This window comes from Uloborus diversus, chromosome 1 (genome assembly GCF_026930045.1).
Source record: "Uloborus diversus isolate 005 chromosome 1, Udiv.v.3.1, whole genome shotgun sequence".
NCBI classification, from domain to species: Eukaryota; Metazoa; Arthropoda; class Arachnida; order Araneae; family Uloboridae; genus Uloborus; species Uloborus diversus.
The window spans coordinates 133,109,840-133,136,882 of NC_072731.1; the positions used below are offsets into that span (position 1 = coordinate 133,109,840).

The 27,043-nt window shown below is 31.8% G+C and overlaps 1 protein-coding gene across 1 annotated transcript in view; it reads right to left on the reverse strand.

Annotated features, from left to right (window-relative positions):
- LOC129235140 (eukaryotic translation initiation factor 4E transporter-like) overlaps positions 1–27,043 on the reverse strand; it is an 80,406-nt gene that overhangs the window by 45,815 nt on the left and 7,548 nt on the right. Inside the window, exons 2-9 of the mRNA XM_054868834.1 lie at positions 21,703–21,818; positions 20,465–20,538; positions 14,360–14,638; positions 9,805–10,004; positions 8,525–8,761; positions 5,457–5,590; positions 2,517–2,664; positions 1,472–1,678 (exon numbers count right to left, since the gene is read on the reverse strand). Coding sequence (XP_054724809.1) covers positions 1,472–1,678; positions 2,517–2,664; positions 5,457–5,590; positions 8,525–8,761; positions 9,805–10,004; positions 14,360–14,638; positions 20,465–20,538; positions 21,703–21,818 — 1,395 coding nt within the window. The remainder of the gene's footprint in view (positions 1–1,471; positions 1,679–2,516; positions 2,665–5,456; positions 5,591–8,524; positions 8,762–9,804; positions 10,005–14,359; positions 14,639–20,464; positions 20,539–21,702; positions 21,819–27,043) is intronic.

A 27,043-nucleotide genomic window follows, 5' to 3' on the forward strand; every position in this document is an offset into this window, starting at 1 on the left:
ATCCTGCTAAAAGTGCGGGCTTGTTCTAAAGTTAACCTTGAGTGCTTTTGAAGTTAGTTTTATAATTGAAGTTAATTTTTGCCGATGATAGGCTGAATAGGGCCATTTGAAGGCTCGTGTTAGAATCTGATGTCGGTCCAAAATGGAGGATACCACCTGAGGACAAGACGGCATCCTGGAGTCTGGCCGGGCTGGATATTTTTTCAGTAGGGTTCTTCAATGGAAAGAACGGACCCTAGTGTCTAAAAATTGACAGACCTCCTAGGAAAAAGGCATGACTACTATCCCCGAGGGAAAGGGTGGTATCAACTCTTCTGGATATCCGAAATGGGGATAGGTGTCTTCATGTGTTGTGTGTGCCATCCTTTAAGAATGAATTATCCTGTGGTATGACTTTCATTTAATGTTATTTTACCAGGACTTCATATTTTGGCATGAACTCAAGGTGGGATGGATAGATAGCCATTTTGAAAATATTTTCAACTTTAACGAAACTTGTTTTGAATTTTTCCGATGAATATTTTGGGGGGGAGGGGTGGTTTCAGTCATAATTGTTTTGGGAATACATGTTGTGATATATACAATTGATGTTTTTTTCCTGTTAACAGTTTAATAAAATGTTTTTGACTGTTAAAATGTACCAGTAATCCTTTTCCCCTGGACAGATCATTCCAAATTTTCAGTTGAGCTTGCTTTCAACCTGGTTTAGTTCCTCGAACTTCAAGTTCTTAATTAAGCAATAAGAATAAGAACAGCATGGTCCAAAGTGAGCAAATATGGCACCCAATGTGCAGCCAGCTTGCGCATGCCCAATTCTTCATTCAAAATGTGGCAAGCACGTTCCTTGGAGATGTTCATAGCTTCTGCTATCTCCCTAACCTTCAACCTATGGTCATTCAGCACTATCCGATGAACTTTGGCGATGTTTTTATCAGTGGTAGCAGTTTTGGGCCGACCCGAATGTTCATTATCACCCAAGCTGGTACGGCCATGTTTAAATTCTGCTGCCAAAATTTAACTGTGGTAGATGATGGAGCAGACTCCCTATACACAGCATATAACTCCTCTTCAACCTGGGCAGGCGTATTCCCCTTCAAAAACAAGTAAAAATGACAACTCGATACTCAATTGTTTCCATTTTCACAAAAACTGTGACCTCAACTCAAAAAAAAAGGCTGTCAAACAAACAATTTGAGCTAAAATTGGCGCCAATTTTGGTTTGGAGCTACCAAAAAAGGCCTAAATAAGGACACCCCACTTTGAATTACTAGTGCTGCCATCTTCATATCAAAGCCGGAAACTTTTCAGACAGCCCTTGTATGATCAACATTTTTGATGGCATTTTTTGAATGAAGGTTTACAAGGGCTACACAAATTTCATCTTTTTATCACAACACACTTGGAATCGAAAAAGTGCATTTCTGCATAAAATTATTTCAAAAATATGCATATAAAACCAAAAGTTCCCTACCTTTTGGTCCTCCTTCCCCTAAAGAATCCCCAGTGTTTACAGACTGCAACATCTTCATAATATCTTTATTATTTGAACAATTAGATGTTCCTGATTGTGAGACTGAATAAGTAGATGATTGAGATATAGCTGGACTTATAGGAGCAAAAAAATTATCAGAAGAATTTGGAACTGGAGATGGTATGATGATTTGAGGCTCAGTAATACCTAAAAAGAACAAAAACTGATGAAATACAGCACATAACTCAATTATTTTACTTAAATTTTCAACTTTCTTTAAAGTTTACCAAATCAAAAAAAAAAATTTACATTTAAGAAGAAACATGAAGCACAGCAAATAGGCATGCTGAAAGGCATGCTAGTTTTCAAAATATCTGTCAAGTTAATTTTTTTAATAGTCCAAAAATAGCAATTTTCAAGTTGATATTTAGATACCATTTAAAAAAAAAAAAAAAACCCTTGAGACCAGTGTAAAATAAGAAGATGGAAAAATGTCTTCTGCTGCTGATGAAAAATATTGCTACATGAAGTTTTTTTTTTCTTTCTTTTCGAGAACCATTAACTGTTTTCATTAAGGGGAGAGATTCAAGATTTTGTGTCATCCCAATTTTGCTACTCAGAATTTTGAGTCTATGCTTAGCTTGCTTATTGCATATTTATTACGTCCAAACTAATAAATTATATGTATGCAAAGCTTTAAAAGCTGCAACATGCCTTGCTTCACTATACTGCTTAACAACACATTTTGGCAGAAAAAGTTGGACAATATAAATAAAAGCAAAACACTACAGAAAAACATAATACAGTGAAGCACAGTTTATACGTTTTTGAAGGGACTGAATGAAAAAAGCGTACAAATGGAAAAAAAACGTATAATAGGTATAGAATAATGTGCATAAGACTTTGCAGGGACCAATTTAAAAAATGTATAATTGATAAACACGTATAAAAGAGAAACGTATAAACGGTGCTTCACTGTATATTAAAAATTCAAGCAGTTAGGTTTAAAGTCACACACAAAAAGTAAGAGAAAAAAAATATTCACTATTTAACACATTCGCAATAAGTTCTTCATGAAGAGATGATCGCCTACTATTGTTTCCTGACTCAGGCAATGGGCTTTCACGACGAAACCATTGACTAAAACGGCTACATCCAATTTCGTTATTTACATTGTCTGGAGGAGACTCATTCTACAAAAACAAACACAAATTTAATACTAAATACTTCAAACATTGATACAAACAGATTATCCTGATGTTCAAAATCATTACAAATGTATTTAAATACAAACAAAGAGTTCAAGGTCTGAAACTGAGCAGTCAGGACCGGCTCAGGATTGAGTGCAGTATCTTATTACAATCACTTATTTCAATTCAATAAGTCATGAACAGCACAAGTTTACATTATTTTGAAATATCTTTTTCTTTCACCAAGTAGTTATGAGGTTTTCAAACTGGGGAATTGAGTACCTGATCAGTTCAATATAGGGCCGGAAGGATTACCAAAGTACAGCTTTTAACCAACTTTAGAAAAGCAACATAACACATTGTTTGGAAAAATATTACAATTATAAATATTTAACTATCATGATAGGATCTTTGTCAGTTAAATGCACTATTTGCAGCACCGTATCCTCTCTAGAAATAGCATACCCTTGACCAAAGTCACAGTTGGTGAAAAAGATGAAGCTTGTGATGAAAGTGCTATGCTTCATTTCCAAATTGAATACTTAACCAAAGTGAGCTTGACTGCGATCACACAAATAAAAACTGAAAATTGACTAATTATAGTAATTTGAAATTTGTGCATTGCACATGAGTTGAGTAATGGCACGTGTTTACTCATACAGTAAAACCTGCAAAGTTGACCACCTTCGTAAGTTGCTTACCTGTCTATCTTGACCACCAATTTGCACCAAATTTGGCTAAGAATCATATAACAAACCTTTTGTAAGTTGACCATCTGTCTAAGTTGACCTCTAAAGTACTGCACTGCAAATGGTCAACTTACACAGGTTTCACTGTACGCAAAATAACCAAAAATGTTTTACATTGTACAATCTTGACAGGAAGCAAAGAATTAAAAATATATTTCTAGAACAATCTTAACTACAGGTGACAACAAGGAATCACCTTTTGTATTGTGTTGAACAGTTTCCGATCAGATTGGCATTTGAAATGACTCTTAAAGCTTAGGGTCAGATGCTTGAAAAAGTAGGAGTTTATGTAGACCAAAATTCTTTTCAATGTGACCGTGCAAATTGAGCAACTATGTGTTGCTTTATCTAAAGGTTGTAATATGCCTGACATCAAATTGTTGGTTAAATGATGAAGACAATTCAACAATTAGAAACAATGTTTGATCAGAAACTTTTAATACTTATTACATTAATTTCTTTTTTGAACTTTGCTTGAATGTTGCCAAAGACTGAGTGAGCACAGGCTGCTTAGTAAATGTACAAGCACAGAGGTTGAGAAGCAAAGCAAGCGAAGGGGTAGACCTTTCGATAATTCGCACAAGGCAACAAGCCATCTGTCGTAGGTGATGAGCATAGATAGGCAAGCTGGCAGGGTTGGACCCAATGGGTTTTTTGAAAAACCCATTAAAAACCCATAATTTAGCCCACTTTTGGAATTTTTTAAATTGCTGAGATGTTACTAATAAAATTAATTTAAATACATTCACAATTTATACCTATTATTTATTTGTTCTTCACTACAGACAATGGACATAAGAAAATGAATTTTGAACTTGAATAGCCTTTATAAATGCATTGTGCTTTACTTTTAGACATTTAAAAACACCAAAGTACTTAAGTCTAAACGGTATTGAAAAAAAAATATTTCAAGGATTTTTAATCAACATATTTTGCTTTTTACTTTAACTGATCAAAAAATAATTCAAAATATCTTGGCTAAATACTGTCAGGTCTGATTTTCTCAAGATTTCTAGATTGTACAGAGAAAACTACACTAGCCAAAAAGCTTTCATGTGAATTATTTTCTGCAAACCATGTCACAAATCTTGACTAAACAAGATATATTTTTTAGGAAATTAACAGGAATTACAAGCGGTTGGACAGAAAACAGAATAGGATGAACAAAATTTTTATTATCTTACAAAAATGTTTAATATTTCTTCCTCTGTACAAATAAATAGGAAAAAAAAGGCAACATAAAATTCAAAAATATGTCTTGATTTAGCTGGAATTCAGTAAAAAGGGATTTAGACAATGTGAGGTTATATTATAGTTTTGCATAGCAAAAAGAAATACAATAAAGTAAAATGCAAAAAAAAAGTAGTAATTGAAACAGGAAAATAGGTTTTATTACTTGAGAAGTAACTTGGCCTTAACTGTTGGTAATCATAGAAACTACAAAATCTGAAACTCCGCCATTCTTGAGTTCAACGTCTTTTATACTTTTTTTCAAAAAACACTGAATTTTAACTAGTTTTCCAGCTTTTTCCACCCCAAGACAATTTTTACGCTTTGTCCATATGCTTATGCTACAAAACCTGCAAGTGCCCCACCTTTTCCCTAAAAGAGACAAAAAAACTCGATTTTTTTTAAAAACCAGATTTAGTCGGGTTTTTTGAGTTTTATTTAAAAAACCCAAAAAACCCTGGGTCCATGGGCTTTTTTTAAAGAAAATCTGGGTTTTTGCAAACCCTGCAAGCTGGGGGTACAGCTTTAGTAATTCTATGACTACTAAAAGTAAATGCAGTGAAATTGTGTAAGTTAACTGCTTGCGAGGCATGACTTAGTGGTCAACTTATAGAGGTTGATAGTTATAATTCAGAACTAATTCTGTACCTGACAGTACAGCACTCAACCCAGTTAGCACTCAACTTAAGACAGGTGGTCAACTAACAAAGGTGGCCAATTTTACAAGTTTTACTGTAGTACTGATAATACTCAAAACTAGCACAAGAAAAACAAACCCAAACACAAATGGAGAAAAAAAAAGGGATAAAAACTTACTGGTAGAAATCCAGGTATCCAATCCATTCTAAATAACTCATCTAGATCAAAACCTGCATTTGTTTTATTTTGAACTTCCTCATCTTTTGACTTATTTTCTATTATATTCTTTGGTTCTTCAGATAAGGAATTTCCTACATAATAAAATTTAATAAATTATTTTAATTAATAATTATACCATTTACAATGCAAAAAAGTTATCCCCATTCAACATCTTTTAAATTTAATTGAATAAATATTTGAATTGAACATTTTAAAGAAAAGTTTATAAAGTTAATAAAACATTTTTATTTTTAATGTAGTTAAATAGTTAGGCAAAATATTAAATCTGGTGATGACTTTTGACTGACTGAATAAAGGCTTGAAAAATGGCAGAACTTTATGGAGCAGAGCTCAATTTAATTAAAGGGGGATACAATCAGCTAAACTTTAAAACCAAATAACTTTACCAAAAATGCTATGTAACTAATTGCTAAACAAACTTTACCAAAAGGTTTATATCAAGTTCTTTGTGGTCTAATGAGCCAAATTTCAATATTTTTAAATCAGAATACAAGATTTTAAAAACCAAATACTTCAAGATACCATTATCACTAAAGATCAAGATTGTGAGATTTTTCTGGTAACCATTGGGTAGTAGAAGCAAATTTATCAGTAGTTACTTTCTCTTTTTTTCTAATTCTCACTTTTTTGTAAATCAAACTACTATTCAAGCATAAAAATTACGAAAACATTTCAAAGCTTTTGAGACCATCAAATAAAAAGCAGTACAAAATATCTTAACTACAGTCAGGGTTCATACTCTATTTGGATGAAAAAATTTCATGACTTTTCCAAGACTTTTTCATGACTTCAATGAAAATTTTCATGACCTCTTTATACGAAGAGAATAGCACTATTTAATCTCAAACTTGGTAATATTTGGAAATGAGCATTAGCAAAACGTCTATATGAATGTCACAGCCTCATTGAAGCACTTACTCGTAATGGAAAAAATATAAGTGTACACTTAAAAAACTATTCTTATTTGTCTTCATCATATAAATTTTCGTAAAGTAAAAATGCAGTAAAACGAATATGATGATGCTTAAATGTCTGATTTTTTTTTTTTAAACAGGCAGAATGAAGTTGAATGGGACAAAGGTTGAATGAGTAATCACTAAGTTTCAATAAATTTGCTACAAAAGTTACTTTTTAGAGTCAACAGTGCCTTTAATCATCCACGTAACTTGACAGTATTTTGGTTCTTTAAAGTAAAGCCACATAGTTTAGTTCTTTATGTTTCTAAACCAGGTCTTTTTTGAAAAAAATAGTCAGTAATGAATCAATCTCCTGATACAAAAGTATATTTGTTTTGTTTACAAATTTGCATATTTTCAAATGCATATAAATTAATAGGTTCAGAAATTCCAGAATACGTTTAATTCCCGACATTGAACGTAGTAGTGGGTCGCATGGATTAGTTTTGCGTGCCGTATGTTGGGCACTACTGTTTTAAAGCATTAAAAATTCCTCTTTTTCTGTATTCTATCGCCTGACTTAAAATCTTTATTTTCAAAACATTCAACAAATTAAGATAAACTCTGATAAATTTAATAATAAAGTCCTTACGAGTGATGGAATCGAACTTGCATGCAATTGAATTGCTTTTTTTTTTTTGAGTGGGCATGGCAAAACTAAGAATGTGAAATTTTGCTACTACAGAATATGAAACATAAGAAGTATTGAAAATAACAGAAAATTCAAAATAAGTGATGTCCAGGCAGTAAAATCATATCGCAAAAAATGGCAAACAACTGCTACAGAAGTGGATGTAAAGGGATTTCAAAATTCAGATTTGATTTTTGGAACGTTCAATTTTCCACTTTTAATAGCTTTTATATGCTATACTGTTAAATCACTCAAGATTTCAAATGCTCCTTTAGCTACTGTTCCTTTCTCTTTGTCCAGGACATTTTTCAATGACTTGAAATAAATTTCCATGACTTTCAATGAAAATTTCAATTTTCCATGACTTTTCCAGGTCTGAAATTTTGTAATCTTTTTTCCATGACTTTCCAGGATTTCCATGACCCGTATGAACCCTGTACAGTTGAGGCTTATCAAACACAAAAAGGACACTACGAAGAGGATGCAAGCACACATATGAGCAGCACACTCAATAATTTGTCCTGAGCAATTGCTAAAGTAAAAAAAAAAACTAAATCATGTAACAAGCTCACTCTATTCAGGAATTCATGTTATCTACATCAAGGAACTCCAGTTCTCGCTATCTAGGAACAAACATTCTCCAAGCGTTTCCCAAACCACACATATGATTAACACTCAAATATTGCAATAACACCAGTCGTCAGAAGTCTCAAATTTAGTTTTTTTCCATGGTGGCAATTGCATTCGAGCTGTGTGCATAAGTGAATTTTGACTGCTACACTTTCATTGACCTCCGAATCATCATCCGTAATCAATTCCAATCCAAGAAATTCATTGACCTCTTATTGATCCTTAGCGCTTAATCACCTCCAGGGGGTTAGTATTACTCACTTTGGGGAAACCTGTTTTGAATCATACTTCCAAATGGATGAGTCATATTTATTTCAAAATGGATAAAAATGTTACTTTCTAATGCACATAAATATAGACAAATCAAAAAATTAGAAAAATACTACTTATAAATCAGTTATAATTATATTATGGTTTGAGAAAGCAATCTCATACTAATGAGAGAAGACAATTCAAGGGCAAACATATGCAAAATTTTAAGGGGGGGGGCAAAAAATTTCCCCATAGTTTACCAGAATATTTTCCCCATGATTTCAGTACAGATTAGAGATATTAACATTTGATATTTTTAATAACTTATTCATTAATGGCTGGAAGAGAAATTTTTATATATTTTTGCAAAGAAAAAAGCACTAAAAACAAGGAAGTTCTCATTTCTAAGGGGGGGGGGGGTCTTGAGCTGCCCTTGCCCCCCTATATGGGTGCCCTTGAGACAATTTCATGTTTTAAAAATGATAAAAGAAAAATGCTAATAATGAGAGCAAAAATATAACCTATTTTTACACTACCTTTCCTCCCACAATTATCTTCTTGGGCAACTTGCTCTGCAATCTTTTCACCTTCTTCAGATTTTAAGCTAGATCTTCGTGAATTTTGTTTGGCTCGCTTACTACTTTTCTTGGAAGGTTTACGTGTTTCATCTTCATGATGAGGGTCTTCAAAACCAACAAGCTCAATAGTTTCTGACTGACTAGTAGGGCCTCCACTAAACCATTCCGGTTCAACCTCATCAATGCGATCACGACCTATATATTAATATTAATTCCTTTTTTATGCAGAAATTTAAATGACAGAACACCATTTTCAAATAACAATGTAGCAACAAATACAATGAAAATGATAAAATCTCCATAAGCTGCAAACTTTGTTATCAAATATAAATAGAAGAACCTTGGTTATACAGAATTCTTTTAACCAAAACCCTGTTTAATCTAAGTTGGTTGACCTATTTTTTACTTTCTTCTATATCTAATATACAGGAAAAGTATTGGACTCGTGCAAATTTTCGAATTTGGAATTTTGACGGATTCGAACGTTTTGAGTTTTTTTTTTTTTTTTGCGAATAACAATAGCTTTATTAATGCAACAATAAAAAAGATAAATCGTAATAAACTGTCGTCTGGGTATTTTTCGTGATTTTGATTGTGTGGCAATGATCGGAAATATTATCTCAAAGATTTAAAATTTTTAACTGTTGTCATCTTATGTTTGTTAATAAATAAAATATTTGTAATTAGTTCAAGCAAGTCTTAAAATAACTTTCGATTTTCGCTCTTTGCTTTGATTTTGCGATAATTCAGACATTTTGACGGTCGTCAAATTTTTGCATGTGTAATTTTGTTTTGTTGGGAATATTACTTCCTCGTCAAGCATGGGGAGGGATAAGAATTATAAGAATGATATAGAAGAAAGTTTCGTGGTGCCCACAACATACTAGGCTTTTTTTGGTAAGGAAGCATTACTTCAAATTCACCAGAAGTAGACATTTTTGCTGCAGACAAATTATCCATGAATTTCATCGCTCTTTTCTTGAACCCACCAGCAATTTTTAGTACATTAAATAATCTTACGTAAAAATTCCGCTCCATTCGAAAGTGATTGCCTGTGAATAAACCAAGTGATAAATGCAAACATGTTTAAAGTCAGAGTTATGTTTCTACTGTCCAGAATCTCTTTTATCCGAAATTTTTGATTTATTGAAGGAGGTCTGGCCTCAATCACTTTGGTTAATCAAGGTTCTACTGTAACTCAAATTCTTATGATAAAGTTTTAATAACACTGTTCATACCCCTTGATCTCCTGTCATTACGATTGTACCGACTCGAATAACGGCGAACATCCTTTTCAGTATCTTCTTGATCAAATCTATCTCGGCGCTCAGTTCTTGCACTGTTGTATCCATATTCACGATCACGTTCCCAGTCTCGTTGATCTCTGTCTCGAGTCATAATACGGCCACTACCAATTCTCCTGGATGGATCCCTGAAACTAATTATAGTTATTAAAAACTTCGGGACAAAACATGAATAGATGTACAGTAGACTCCCGATTATCCGCGAGCAAATTACCGGCTGAGCGGATTATCCGCGAGTCAATCAACAAGCAAAGAACATGTATTTTTGCAGCAAACAAAAGTGGCTGTTTTTTTTACTTCAAAAAATTGGAAATTTAAAGTCAGTTGTTTTTGCTTTGTTTATTTATGTACAATGTATATACACTTGTTCCTTATTGATGTTAAATTCTGTTGTTAAAAAATTCAAAATGTTTTTACTGTACTGAAAAGATTTTCACTATTTGTAGAAAGTATTATGCATCAATACAGTCAAGTTTTTGAGGAAAGGCAGTTTTTATCTTATTTGTCCCTCATTTTAGGCTTTTTTCGGTTTATCCGTGATTTTTTCTACCTGCGGCACTTGTGTCACTCAATTCCGCGAATAATCGGGAGTTAACTGTATCGATAAAATGTAAAAGAGAAAATTTTTATACTGTTCAAAAGTAACTTTTTTTAGAAGTAAAGATGAAATTTAAAGGTTAAAAGATTTAATTTGGTACAATGTTGTGCATATTTACTTGAAAAACTTAAACAGGACTTTAGTACAAGTGATGAGAACAGAATACAGATCAACACATTTTTAAGCTTTTTCTTTTTTTACCTGCATCTTGGAAATGCAAAAGAAAGTGTGAGGAATAAAATAAATTATACATACATCAAAAAGTCTTAAATTTCTAAAGTAAATCAAACCCATAACTTTTTACTGAGAATTCGTTTTTATTGAACAAATATAGACTTCATAGTGGATTTGGAAAAAAAAAAAAAAAAAAAAAAACCATCACACAGTACTACAAAAATATCAGGGCAAAAAATATATGAATGCATGATTTTTTTTTTTGTACTGGAACATTGGCATAAAAAAGACCTATGCAAACTGCAGGTCTCCCAACTGGTCTCTTTTTTAATTTTAAGCCCCTATAATTCTATTCTTTCAAAATCTGGACAATTTTCCCACTAAAATTTTTGTTTCATTTTAAACTTTCCCAGTAAATCAAACCCATAACTTTTTATTGAACAAATATAGACTTCATAGTGGTTGTGAAAAAAAAATCATCACTCAATACTACAAAAATATCAGGGTAAAAAGTTTATGGGTGCATGTTTTTTATTTTTTTTTTTTTTAATTTTTTTTTTTTTTATTTATTTATTTATTTTTTTTTTATTTTTTTTTTTTTTTGGTGTGTGTGTGTGTGTGTGAGTATACTGGAACACTAGCATAAAAAAGGCCAATGCAAGCTGTAGGTCTCCTCAACTGGTCTCGTTTTTGATTTTAAGTCCCTAACAGTCTATATTTTCAAACATCTGGAAAATTTTCCCATTAAAATTTCCATTTTTATCTTTAATTTTCCCAGTAGTTTCTTATATCCCTTTCTACTTTTTTCAAAAAAAATGAATATGTTGTGTACATTCCAACCATAATTTGAAAATTCTGAATAAAATGGGGACACGACAGGTAGAGCTCAAAACTATTGGTTAGGGGTAATAAATTCATTCAACATAGTTTCTTGTCCTAAGTAAAAGTAATTTCAACAAAAAAAAAAAAAGAAAACTAACCCATTAATTGGCTAAAATTCATTCAGCATAGTTATTTGTTCTAACAAAAGTAATGTTAATGTGACAATAATTTTTCAGCCGATAAATTTGCTCTAAGTGGCACATAGGTAAACCGGCGGATTAATGACGATTAATCTGCATCACAAATTTTTGCCTTTAAAGGTTAAGATTGAAGTCATTTTTCCCTAGGGACAAACTGAAAATCTATTGCAAGCTCTGAAAGTTTTTTTTTTTTTTTTTTACAAAAACAACAGAGGGGGGGGGGGGAAGAAGATACAAGTCTTTTAAAACATCTTAAATTTTTCAGAGAAGTACAGAATAATTCAATGATATTCAATAATTTATGCTGCCAGATTATAATCCTCAAATGCAAAGGATTGAAGTGTGAATTTAAGGAAAAGCACCCCTAAACTTCAAATGCTGTTAATGAAAAACTCATCCTACACAAAAACAAAAATAACAAAAGTTGCGATTTCTATAAAAACAAAAATACTTTTAACGCAATTTTTTTTTTCTTTATTTTACTTCAACTTAAGTACAGAACCCTACACATTTGAATGATTTCAAAATGTTGAAATTTCAAAAATCCTACATGCTCAAAACTTTTACTGAAATAATAACTCAAACATCAACAGAAAATGCTTAACAAATGTACAACAGAGATGATTTCTCACTCAATATAGACAACTAAATGATTATTTTTTAAAGAAATGAAGACCAAGGGGAAGAATGATCAAATTACATTTTTCTGCCAAACTTACAATGGGAATCGGTATATTATTACAAACAGTATATAACTGTAATATCCTCCAAGCAAGAAAGACCATTTTCACTGAATTATAACAGAGTACAAATTGAGGCTAACATGGAAAGGATGGGGACTTTAAACTTAAAAAACATAACACTGAAAATTTGTACGTGTTGGACTATGAATCTGAGCATTCTTTATTGCGGCCATTTAAAACTAAACTTTCTCTTGAAATTACTAAATCGAATTTTATTATTTTTAGACTTGATTGGCAGGGCTGTTACAAAAAAAAAAAACTTTTTTTTGAAAAACTCCCAAAAAAAGGGGGGGGGGGGGCGGTTTAAACCGGGTTTATTTGCTTTAAACACTATTTGGAAGAAAAACAATGTTATTTTAAGAAAATCATGAGGATTTTATGAATAAACATTCAAAGAATGTTTAATATTCATATTTGTATCTAATTTCTTCGAAATTAAATAATTAAGAGTAAAATCTTGTAATTTAATTTCTTCATTCATAGAGTCTTCTATAGGAGAATATTGTTTGAAAATCTTTAAAAATACAATACATAAATGGACCTTGGTATAAATAATCAAAGAAATAATTTACTGTGATAGTTCAGACATTATTAATTACAAATAACAAAGAATAAATTCTTGTAAATTAATTTCCTCATAATCATAGCTATCTACAATATATAAAATAACAGAAGTAAAATTAAAATCACACATTCTTAAACATGAAAAGTATTTTGCAGTATCTAAAAATGAATCACAAGTCTGATGTACATTACAGAACTTTAAAAATCAAAAGCTCAACCCATATTGTGTTTAAAGATTTAAAAAACAGGTTACAAATTACGTTATATATTTGCCTAATTTATCAGTGATAACAATTACAGAAACAGGACGATTAGGTTTCAGGAAAATCATTATGTTTTCCGTAGTAGACATTATTTTTCCTGGTTTAATGCATTTAGGAATACAATTTTTTTTATCAAAGAAAAAAAATCATTTCAATTAAAAGTCTCAGTGAAAATACTCTTAACATATTTTAACAAAGAAGACTTATAAAAATTAATGTTTATTTATTCTTCTACCATTCATACAAAAGACTTCTTTTATTATTATTGGGATCAAAAAAGTTCTTAGGTAAAAATTTGGCCTTTTTTTTTTTTTTTTTTTGAATAAGAGCACAGAGTTACATGGATATTTCCTTTTTTCATAATTTTATATTCTTTTCTTGCTCTGACTGCATCGTCAATCGGGGATGCAAAAAGTGTGCAGGTATATGGGGAATTTTATGCCTACTTTAAGTGCTCTTGGACAGCTTTAGATATTTTTTTTCTCTTGTCACTTAATTATTCCAGCATTAAGATTTATATACACTATGCATCGCTTAAATGGTACATAATCTATCTCAATAAAGCTTAAGTAATCAAGCAAATTAGGTAGTAAATGAAGTTTTGGCTGAAATCTACTTTTTGGACTATTTTGAAATGCAAGACTGAAAAATAATGATAATTGAATGAAAAAAAAGAGCTACTTGGATTTTTTCTCCATGCAATTTTGGAAAAATTTAGTTGCTCTGCCTTGTATATTGATGTACCTAATAGAGAAGCTGCATTGATTTAAAAAAAGACAAAAACAAAAGGAAAACTATTTAGCAAACTTGCATTACCTTAAAAAATTTCAAAATTTATTAAACCTTTTATTTATCTATAAAGCTTTGCTAGTTACTTTGCATTAATTAGATTTTACTTTTTGCAATAGCAAGTAAAATTTATGAAAACATTTGGGGGAAAACAATGAAACTTTTCAAAAAAAAAAAACATTTTGGAAAAAAAAACTTTTTTTTAACCACTTGGTTTAAATTATAGTTTCAACCAACATGGTTTAATTTAAACCAAACAACTCTGTTGCTTGGTTTATAAAAATAAAATGTATTCAAACAAGAAATTTAAGTATTTACACTGCTTCAAAAAATCACCTTTCTAAATCTCTAGAATCAGTGGGACTACCAGGTCTTCGAGCCAAAGATGATTGCTGAATCACATGACAACCTGTTCCAAAACTCCTCCTTTGAGGACTCAGAACAATGTCATCCTTTTCATCCTTAATGCGTTCCTTTGGATCGGAAGACTTTCGCTTATGACTAGCAGTGCTGTCATCTTGTCTTTCTCGCTTAGATCTTGTTTCCTCAACTGGCCCAACGCGGTCACTTCTATGATTCATGAACCAACGCTCTGGGTCCCATTTTCCAGTTGAGCTGATTAAAAACAGAACACAAAGAAAAAATATTAAATATTTGAAAAACAAAGTATAAACTCTATTCATAGTCAATAACAAAAATTAAATTAGAATCACAAAGTATTTTTATAATGTGTTGGCTCATAGCTTTATATATGAAGAAACTTTGCCATAACCCAACTTAAATATTATTAGCAAAAACATTTGAACATTATGAGATGGATTTTTTTTCAATATATAAAGCAACAGCTGAATTAAATTATAAATTTGATTAATTTTAATGCTAATCACTAATATATGTTTTAAACAAAGGATCGTTGTTTAAAATCATTCATGTTCATTTAAATACAGGGTGTTTCTGAACTCTTGGGCAAAACTTTAAGGGATGATGATAGTACACATCTGGACAAAAAATATAATGGCAAAATTAAGGGCCCCAAATATCTTTCGAAGGAGATAGGCGCCATTAAAGTTTAGGATCAAAATTTTCAAATGATCATAAAAAATGGAAAAATTTGTTGAATGGTTTGCGGTTTTCGCTAAAATTATTCCTTTTATATCAGTATTTTCTTGAAGATAAATTTTAAAAGATGTAGTTTTTAAAATGCTGATTTAGGACGCTTTACACTTTAAAGCAACGAACAACTAGTGTTCACTGCTATTTTTGAATCTCAATAAATATTTTCTATTGCTTTGACTTGAACTTAAATATTGAGCTAAAAATCTGAATCGTTAGGAGCGATTAAGTAGCGATAACTGAACTATCTTCCAAGGTTGAAATAAACTTTGGCACAAAAACATGTATGCTTCAAAAATAAATTGAGTTGCAACCAACAAACTTGGCAGGAATGTATAGTTTGGTAAGAGATGATTTAAATTTTGCCGCCAGTGACAAAAAGGTAAGCGTGCTATGCGCATACAAGATGTGCAGATAGGTACAATTGAAAGTGTGAGAGCTTATGTCAAAGGGCACTTCAAACAAAACTGTCGAGTTGTGGGACGCTATTTCGACTTGGACGACCTTTTAGAGGTATACGAACAATTGTTAGACTTTTTAAAGGGACATACAGTAGGTCTCAGAGAAGTAGGTTGGTTGTTTGCGCGTATCTGCCGCCACCTCGGTCTGGGCGAGATGAAAGTAGCTTAGTGTAGGTACTACACTAAGATACTGCCATAACAATAAATGAATCACTCCATTGCGGTTGGTTAAGGTGTTCTAGAAACAGAAATGAGCGCAAAGATCGCACATCATGAGAGCGGCCACTACCGTATCAACAAGGTTGCTAACATTAGCTCCATGCCATTTAATACCTTCCAAGAAACTGATGGTATCAAGAAAAACAATCCTGAGTAGACTGAATGATGCTGGTATCTCGAACCAGCGTCCATTGTGATGGATTGGATTAGCTGGGTTGTGACAGACAGGATGCATGTTATCTTCAACGATGAATACCAATTTAGTCTGAGTGGTCATAGGTAAACAATTTCACTTTATATTACGCCATGTTTTGTCTTGAATAGCTGCTAGAGGAAACTATTCAACTTAGGGTTTTATAACCTTTATTGTGTCATAACTTCTTGATAAAACAATCTTTTGTTCTGAATTTGTAATCATTTCCTTATCTTGTCATAGGCCACATCCATTTTAAGTTTCGTGAAGATTGCTCATTTCCTTCTGGGTTAATGTATTTTTTTGTGAGAGTCATAGCTGCCAACCTCAAGATAAAAAAAATAGGAGCACTTAAGGGAAAAAATAGGAGCAATGAGGGTTAAAATAGGAGCACCAAATCGTAGTCTGTGCTAAACCTTCCTTCTGTACCGTAAGCTTCTATAAGTTCTAAGCACCATTACAATGCGTTTCTGAATTTTCATGTTAGATTTTCAACAAAACTACAACCAAGTATAAGATAAAAATATTTTACATTAAAAAAGCATCATTACGTAGGTACATATTGAAAATTTAAAAAAAAACATGATTACTGTTTGATTTAATAAAACTGCAACCCTTTTTAAAAATATTCCTTTATACATATCCTACACGTATTGAAAATGCATTGCATAAGAACATATTGAAGATTTAAACACGATTACTTCTCATACTTGGAAGTAAAGCAACTTCATAGTAAAGGTCAAGACTTGGAAATCTTCTAAGTGGCCAGTGGCCACTAGACTCCAAAAACTTAGTGGCCACCACTGTCACCAAGTTTTGAAACACAAACTGGTGGGGAGATGGGGCAGTTTTTACAACTTTCATGAAAAAAATAGATGAATAGGACTTCACACATTTTAAAATAGAGTCATTCAATACTTTTTTTGTACATGGAAAATTCAAGTTAAAATAGATTTCTGATTTATTAAAAAATAAATAAATAAATAAATGAGAAGTTAGCAGGAACCTTCATTTTAGACGAAATGGTTTCAGCTTATAACAAAGCCTCCGAGGCAATAAGGATCAAATACAGATAAAATTTCTCTTTCGAAAAAATAATTTAAAAAAAAACATAACTTTTTGCCATTTGTTATTTTTAATAGTTTGCATTGAGACAAACAACCAATTCTGTTTTCGGAAACTTAGGCTATTAATAGTCTTGTCTACTTCCATGTTGCAAATGACCAAACATGGCAACAATGCAAAAAATTTAAGATTATAGGTTTTTGAATTTGTTGCATTAAAAGTAATTATAAATAATTAATAATCCCTAAAAAAACTAAAATTTAGATGAAATAGAGTTTTTAGCACATTAGCATTCAAACCAATCAGGATAACATAATATTCTGAAGAATTTTTTTTTCATTTTTCAAGAAAAAAATTAAGAATTTTCCGAAAAAAAAAAAAAAAAAAAGAAGCCCATTTCGCATTATTTTCAATAGTTTGCATCGCAATAAACATCTAATCCCAATTTTGAAAACTTGGATACTTTAAGAGTTTTGTGTACTTAAATCTCGCAAATGACCAAATATGGCGACTAAGTTAAAAATTCAGATATAAAATTTTGAATTTGTTGCATGAAAATAATTTGAAAATAAAAAATTCTCATGAAACTAAAATTTAATTGAGATTCTTTAGCACATTCGTGTCCAAAGCAATAGGGATAAGATGAAATTTTAAATAGTATACTTGTTTTCATTTCTCAATAAAATTATTTATAATAACCAAAAAAAAAAACATTTTGCAGCACATTTTGCTGATTTTCATTAGTTTGCAGTTAAAAGAAACCCCCAATTCTGCTTTGTCTTTGAAAACGAAAGCACTTAAGCATCGTCTACTTCCATTTTCTGAATGACCAAACATGGCGGCTACGTTTTGCACGTAGCTCCCACTCAGTGTTTATCTTGACACTAATGCTTCCAGAGCATAAAATTGCCTCCTCTTTTGTTGAGTTTGTGCACAATTCCTACCTTCCAGGATAGGGAAATTTCTTCTTTTTCCTCAGAAATCGAAAAGTGTACAAGCAAAGTCAAAAAACGGAGTTTTTTGGAATAAATCGGATTTTCGGAGTACGCAATAAAAATCGGAGAAACTCCGGGAAAAACGGAGCACTTGGCAGTTATGGAGAGTGTATTTCAACTTCTGAACACAGTTCATTTGTAAGACTTAATCAGGCCCAATGATTCTTATTTTGAGCTGAAAATTTAAGTTTAACCCCAAGCATTAGAGAAAACCTAATGAGATTCAAAAATAGCAGTAAAAAATAATTCGTTATTTCAAAGCGCCCTCTATCAGCATTTTTAAAACTAGATTTTCAAAATTTATCTTCAACAGGGGTGATTGTGTTCAGGCATTTTACCGGATTTCTGGTATTTCCATCTTGATTTCCGGTATCTTCATCTTTGAAAATACCGGAACTCCTATATTTTCAGAAAAACTCGCTTTTGTAAAATTTAGGTCGATGTTTAATGAAACGCCGAAAGTCCAAATTGAAGACGCTTCGTTTGGTATAAAGCGTAAGCTACCGACATGTTTTGCAATATCTATGGTAATTATTGAAGAACAGCTGGGGTGGGAGATGGAATAAAGGCTAGATAAGAGGAAGGAGAGTTACTCGATATTTTACCCATTAATATTTTCTTTTCAAAATGTCTAATAGTGTTTTTCTGTTGCATATTTTAATATGCAGATGATGTAACTAGGGGTGCCCATTTCCCCCGACTGTGATGGCGCCTCTCAATTTTACCAAGCCTCTCTTTTCCCTCAAGAATTGCCATCCACTAATAAAAAGACTTAAATTCTTCTTAATTTCTCCAAAAGTTTCTGTGGTGTAATCTGCCTCATGATCCCCCCCCCCCCCCCCCCGACACAAACACATGAAAAGCTTTGCTGTAGCTATATTATTAGAATTAATTGCTAAACTATTTATTCACCAAGATGGGCTATGGCTTTTCTCTTTTGCAGATGCTTATGTAATAGGCTTTGCAGTCTCTCTCTCCCCCCCCCCCCATAAAATGTTGAATTTAACGACCTATATATATTGAAAATATCGATATTTGGGGAGCGATATACTGTGGTATTAAAATTCGGATATCGCCTAACCATATTGCACAGTGATCATAATACATGCTGCCCCTTTTGCCCCAAACATATTTAATTCTGAAATCTTTATGCACTTTCAGTAAATGAATGTAATTAATGGTTAAGGATTCAGATACAGTTTAGGAAAATAAAACATACTTTGAAAAGTTTTAAGAAATGTGAAAAATTAAAAGAATTTAATTCCCTCCATGCACATGGACGTATTAAGTCCATTTAAAACTTCCGAGTTTTAACCCCAACAAATAATTATGTATAAAAATGTGTGCATACACGTAATGTGTATATATATGCCCATCAAAACACTTTTTCTTCTTGGAAAAAAAGTTCAGGTATTATTTCATTGAGTCACAATCACCCCTGCTTCAAGAAAATACTGCTAGAAAGAATAATTTTAGTGAAAACCACAAATGAATCAACCAATTTTTCCGTTTTTCACGAACATTTGAAATATCTCCTTCAGAAGACGTTTGGGACCTTAACTTTTGCTATTATATTTTTTGTCCTGATGTGTATTACACCCTTAAAGATTTGCCCAAGAGTGCAGAAACACCCTGTATAAACACAACCCCTTCAAAAATTTTAAAGCTATCGCTAAGTCACATGTGCTAGGTATGCAACTAGCTAATGTGATAGTTCCCAAGGGGATTAGTTTCCATGACAATTCGAGCCCAGTCACATGTGGGCCTGCTACGTGGACGCTGGCGAATTGTTAAAGGGTGGGTTAGGGTGGAGAAAAGTCTTTTTGGCAATCCAAAGTGATAAAGCCCTATGTACAGTTTTTACCGACTGATCTAGATTCCATAGCAAAATCAAAAAATGTTTTTTTTTCTTTATGGAAGAAAATGCGGTCATTTTGAGAGGGATGGTATCTAAAGTGAATCAAATTCTGGTCATTTGAAGAAATAGTTGTTTAATATAGGTACCACTGTACAAAGAAAAATTTGGTCACTTATAGAAGAACATTTTATTAACATTTTCAAGCAAAGTTCAATTGCAGTTAATAGAACAATTTGAAAAGGAACTACTGAATATTAAAGTATTATTAAGAAATAACTTAATAACTTTGAATAAATAATTAAAGAAATAAATTTTCAATTATCTAGTTTTTACATAATTTATATTACAAAAACTTTTGTCATTTAGCTCTCCACTATTTTTGGTATTTGACCCAAAATAATAGTTGGAGATTTTACTTTGACCTGAAACAAAATGATTAAATGTTTTGCATTTGACCAAACTATGATTTGTGACTTTCCTATCACTCATTTTATGGAAATCTGGAGTTTTCTATAAGATATATTAATTTCAAATTACTTGTTGTAAGCAGGATCCAAACAAGAAGGCCAATTCTGAGAAAGAGGATAAGTAGAAAATTTCATCAAGTCTTCCTATAAAGATATTTTTTTTTCAATTGTTAATGTGCATAAATGGTGAAAGTAATTGAAGAACAGCATTTCATGCTAAGAAACATAATAATTATAACACCAAGAAACAATAATTCACATACAGATGTCTATATCTCATTAAGCAGGGTTGCCACTAAATTCTGGAGGAAAAATTCCCTGTGTGCGTGTTCCCCCCCCCCCCCCCCCTGTATGAATATGCAAATGAGAAAGCACTTATATTTGTATAAGAACATTAATATCCTGATAGTTTCATTACAGGGGGGAAAAACAATAAATAAACAATAATAAAGGCAAGTAAAGACGTTCATTGAAACTAAAATAACAGCAGAGTGACTGAAATTCAAATTTTGCTTTTTATTAAAGATTTCCCTTAAGCATGTTCATTTATTGCTTAGACCTTAAAAGAAAAAATACAAAACTTAAGCAGAACAATAAGTATGGATGACTAACCTTATGATCGCTAAATAAAATTAGCATTAAGTAATTTTTTACTTTTAATGATAAAACATTTTAATATTTACGTGAAAAAAAAATTCCAAGAAAAATTACTTTTTTTTTATTTTACTTATTCATATTATTGTTATTATTTTGTAGTTTGAATGTGTTTGGGCATTGATTTTTGAAACTTCAATTTTTAAAAAAGTAAAATTCCTTGAACTTTCCAGATTTTCAAGGAAACTTTTAAAATTCCCTAGATTTTCTTTGTTTCTTCAGGTTTCCTGTGGTCAACCCTGTTAATATCACATATTAATGCCTGAAGAATTATTATTGTAGCAGATTATAAATTAATTTCTTTAGCAATAGATTTTTCCAGCTCAGAACAAAAAAAAAAAATCAATCAAGGTTTCGCGCCTAAATACTTAGGGTTAAAATAGAAATCATAAACTAATAATAGTAATAATATCTGTATATGATCCTGTCCTAATGATTATTAAGAAATTTTCATTATTACGACAAAGTTGATTTTTGAAAACAGAATTTCATACTCCACTAAAGACATTCAACCTATGAAAATACAAGCAGTGGAAAATTTCCTAAAGCTTACTGCCTATTATCATATTTTTATGTCTCTAATCACCAAGCATTTGGTTTTAAAAAGAAAAGCATCAACTAAACATAAAAATTTTCACCAACGAAAACACTTACTTTAGAGTACTGCAGCTGGGGCAAACTAGCAGAAGGAGAATCTCTTTTACTTCCCGATGAAGCACATGACTGTGGGCGACTATAGCATTCCATATGCTCTGACGAATGGCTATCATCTATACAATGATAATAATGTTAAATTTGAATTCAGTAATGAAATAATCTAAAAAGCCACTAGCATGAACTTGCAATTAATAAATATTATTACATTATTTTAGTTTAATAGCACAGGCATCAGTTTTTCTGGAGGGGGTAATTGACGGAGGACTTTAGAGAAAGAATGAGAAAATTTTCAGAAGAGTTGATCAAAACTTTCTGGACTTGAAAAAAATTAGAAAGGATAACATTTCTGGTTCAGCAATTTTACTTCACAGAAAAAGTCAACATGATCCTTATCGAAATAATGACTCCTGTAGCAGAAACAGCACAACACTGTGATGTACGCAAAGTAGGCTTTTGAGAAAGTCTGCAGACTATTTCTTAGTTGAGAGAGAGAGTCAACGCCAATATTTTTAAAGGAAAAATTCTTAAACTTCAGTTTTTTTTTTTTTTTTTTTTCCAGATATTTCACAGGCAGTACATACTTGTAGTTTTGAATTTGAGCATCTTATTGAAAAACACTAATTGCCGAGTTGCTTTTAAGTTTACAATCAATCTAATTCCAGTTTAATGTGCAGATTTTTTTTTTTTTTTTGTTACAGACTTGGTTAGCAGTTAAAACAAAATAATTTTTCTTAACTTTTCCCTGTCAAACTAAAGATTTTCCCTAATTTCTTTTACAGCCCAGTTTGTCATCCTCTTATCTCTGAATTTCTTATTTTTCCTTGATATTTTGATGCACCTCACCTTTGGCAGTATTCTTGATTGATATTTTAAAATGAACATCAGTGCCATAAAATAAATTTCTTCACTGCCAATTTGCTAGGGGAAAAAATTAATGCATATGATTGGTTTAAGAGGATCATTAACAAAAGGAATGTGTGCGCTTCTGAATATTTTCAACTTTAAGTCACTTAAAAATCTAAAATAGCATACTTAATACTTCATCTTAGAAAAATATTTGAGGAGAATCCCTCATTCTTTTCTTCTTTCTCTAGATTCACAAAGATAACTTGAATTGCCATTTTTAAAACTCCAATTACTGAATTTTTCTTTTTTTTTTTTTGAAAGATCCTCCCTTTTTCCCCCTCACTAACTTTCTATCAATAAAGACAACCTGAAAGTTATTAAGGACTTCAGTTTCAAAGCTTTTGGAGGAGTCCCTAAATAACTTTCTAATTATTCTCCAAAGATACCGTAAAATTACGTTTTTAACTCTCTAGCTTCAAAAACTTTTTGTGGGAGAACACTCGAAGCACTTCCCCTAAGTTCATCAAAATTGGTCTAAATTTGCATTTTCAAAGTATCAGTTTCGGAATTTTTGCTCGTAAGAGAACCCTCTTACATCAACATCACTCAAGAAAGACAAAAAGTTTTAAGACAGGTTTAAACATTTGGGAAGGTGGAGCCCCTGAATCTCCTTCCTCTTAAATCTTCAAATATAGGCTAGTATTTTTAATACTTCAGCTTTGAAAAACTTTCTGGGGAAAAAACCTTTAAACCCCATTCCTTAGGTTTGCCCAAGACAGCTTTAAAAAATTTAAGATTAATTTCAAAAGTCTTTGTGGGTGGGAGAGGGGGAAGGACAGGAGCCCCAAATCCTTACCCAATTACGATCTTAACTCAAAAATAGCCTAAACTATGTTTTTCAATACTCAGCTTTATTAAAAAATTTTTGGAGATAACGGTCAAGATTCACGGTCGCCACATGGTGACCTAGTTTGAAAAAGTGGTAACCTAAAAAAGCGTCCTCAGTCACCATTTTCCACCCGTTGTTCCTAGAAAAAAAAATCTTTGGATGAACACGAATCATGCACAAACTCAAGAGGGTGGAAGAAAATAAATCCATTTGGAAACATACGCTTGTGTGAGGATAAACACATCAAGGAAAATCTTTTTTTGACCAAAACGGCAAGACGTGTGAAACATAGATGCCATATTTGGTCACTCACAAGATGGAAGTAGGCAAAGTACTTCAGTGCTTAAGTTTGCAAAAACAAAGCAGAATTGGATACTTATTCAAATGCATACTAATGAAAATAACTTAAAATGTGCTGTAAAGCATTTTATTTATTTATTTCTTTATTTATTATTATTTAAAAGTTTTCTTGAGAAATGAAAAATTTTGTATTTAAAATTTCATCTTATCCTTATTGCATGGACGCTAATGTGTCAAAAGCTATAACAGTTCAATTGAATTGATGTTTAACGAGGATTTTACATTTTATAATTATTTTTATGCTAAAAATTCAAAAACCTAAATCTTAATTTTTAGTGCAGTTGCCATATTTGGTCACTTCTAATAGATGGAAGTAGACACGATTCTTTAAGTGGCTAAGTTTCTAAAAATTGAATTGGATGTCGATTGCAATACAATACAAATTATTGAACATTCCGCAAAATGTGCTGTATCTATTTCCCCTGGATAATTATTTTCTTGAAAAATGCAAAATTTTTTCCTTCAAATTTTATCTTCAGAATATTATTTTATCCGTTTTGCTTAGACTCTTTCACCTAAATTATTGTTTTTTAAGGGTTTCTAATTATTAAAATTACTTTCAAAATTTAAATTTTTTGCGTAGTCGCCATGTTTAGTCATTCGCAAGATGGAAGCAGAAAAAAACTATTTAATTGCCCAAGTTCCCAAAAACAGAATTCGATGCCTATCTCAGTGCAAACTACTGAAAATAACTTAAAAACTGCCAGAAATTATGTTTTTTTTTTTTTTTTCAAAATTAGTTATTTTCTGGAAAAGTGAAATTTTATTTTTTGTAAATTTCATCTGAAATGCAATTTTTTGCCGACTTTTCATTGATTTATTCAGGCTCAGATCTATAAAATTCAAGGGCGCCCATATGGTGGGGCAAGTGGGGGCTAAGCCCCCTTTTGAAATTAGAACTTATTTGCTTTTAGAGATTTTTCTTTGCAAAAACGTAAAAACATTTCTTCTCCAGCAATTAATGAATAAGTTATTAAAATTCTCAAATTTTAATAACTCTAATATGTACTGAAATCTGTTTCTGTGGGGAAAATATCCTGCTAAATCATAAGGAAAATATCTGAGCTATCCCCCCTCCCCTTAAAATTTTGCATATGAGCGCCCTTGATAAACTTTGGGCCCCCTTGCAACAAAATCTGTACTACCCTGTCCCCAGATGCCAGCAGTGTATATTTGTAGCGTTAATAAGTCTTAGTGCTCGGTTGTTCACATTTTTTCTTCAATTTCTTTAGCTGTTGGGCCCTTTAAGAACGGTGGCCCTCTAGCATTGAGGGGTCTGTGGATATGCAGATCTAGGCCAGGATTTATCTATTTTTTGAAAAAAAAAAAAAAAAAGAAAACCAAAATACATGTTTATAGTTTTAAAATGTAATTCTGTAAAGTTCTATTTGTTTTTTCATGAAAGTAGTAAAAACTCCTCTCCCATTTTGTACTTCAACCCTCTGCGATAGTGGTGGCCACCAAGTTTTTGGGGTCAGTGGCCACTGGCCACTTAGAAATTTTCTGAATCTTGACCTTTAGAAGATGATACCCTGAACCTAAAGGTCAAGATTCACGGTCGCCATTCGCCACGTAGCGACCTAAAAAAGCGTCCTCGGTCACTATTTTCCCCACATGTTGTTCCTGAGAAAAAAATCTTCAGATGAAAGTGCAAAGCAGAATTTGATGTTTATGCAAATACAAACTGATGAAAATAATGCAAAATGTGCTGTAAAGCATTTTATTTACTTATTTTTTATTATGTAAAGCAGTTTTCTTTATAAATGAAAATTTTTGTATAGTATACTCCCGATTATCCGTGCTAATCACCGGGCGGCGTCGCACGGATAATCCAAAAAATCATGTAAGGAATATGCAGGGTAACTATTTAAGGGGAAATTAGAAAAAACTAAATATATATATATATATATATATGTATGTATACTCACAGGGACCAGGAACTTTTCTTCAAAATTTATTGCTTAAAAAAAACATCGGTGATACATTTTTGTTTTCTTTGTTCATTTAAATTGTTGCGAATGTCCGTACGAATTTTTCTTACTGCAATTATTTCTCCGTAATCGTAACCTCTTTCACTCATGTAATCCAATAAATGTTCCACAGATTGTAGAGCAGTAGAATGTGAAATTGTATTTTCTTCATGTTCTTCATCTTCGTTTTCGGTATCATCATTTGCGTTTGATTCAGTAACAAGTTCAATGATATTTTCATCAGTTAGACATTGAAATCCTGATTCACATTCGTCGCTTTTAAACCACTCTTCGACGTTTTCAGCGTCAACTGATTCGAAACATTCGATTTCTTTAACTTCCTCAATCATGTTATCGATATTATCTTCGACAATCGAAGCCGATTCTTCATCCAATGACTCTTGTGGCAAGATTTTTCTCCAAGATCGTGCAAGGGTAACTGATTTTGTGTGACAACTCTGTGCACGGATAGTAGGGTATGCTTCGTATTACCTTGATTTTAGCGCCTGAAAGAAGCTTTAAAAAAGTGTGATTCCAAAATGATGCATTGTCTATTGCGATACATTGCAAACTATTGAACATTCCGCAAAATGTGCTGTATTTTCCCCCCTGGATAATTAATTATTTTCTTGAAAAAATGCAAAATTTTTTCTTTCAAATTTTATCTTTAGAATATTTTATCCGTATTGTTTTAGACGCTAATGTGCTAAAAACTGGCTCTTTCATATAAATTGTTGTTGTTTTTTGTGATTTTAATTATTACAATTACTTTCATACCTTAAATTTTTTGCATAGTCGCCATGTTTGGTCATTCTCAAGATGGAAGCAGACAAGACTATTTAATGCCTAAGTTTCCAAAAACAGAATTGGATGCCCATCTCAGGGCAAACTACTGAAAAGAACGTAAAAAGGGCCAGAAATTATGTTTAAAAAAATTAGTTATTTTCTGGAAAAGTGAAAGTTTATCAGCAAAATTGTATTTTTTGTAAATTTCATCTAAAATGCAGTTTTCTGGCGACTTGTTATTGATTTACATTTATTAATCTATTTTGAAAAAAAATGCATGTTTATAGCTTTTAAAATGTAATTCTGTAAAGTTCTATTTCTTTTTTAATGAAAGCAGTAAAAACTCTTCTCCCATTTTGTACTTCAACACTTGGCAACAGTGGTGGCCACCAAGTTTTTTAGGTCGAGCGGCCACTGGCCAATTAGAAATTTTCTGAATCTTGACCTTTACCTCAACCAGTGGTTGGAAGTAGCGCACTACAAGTAG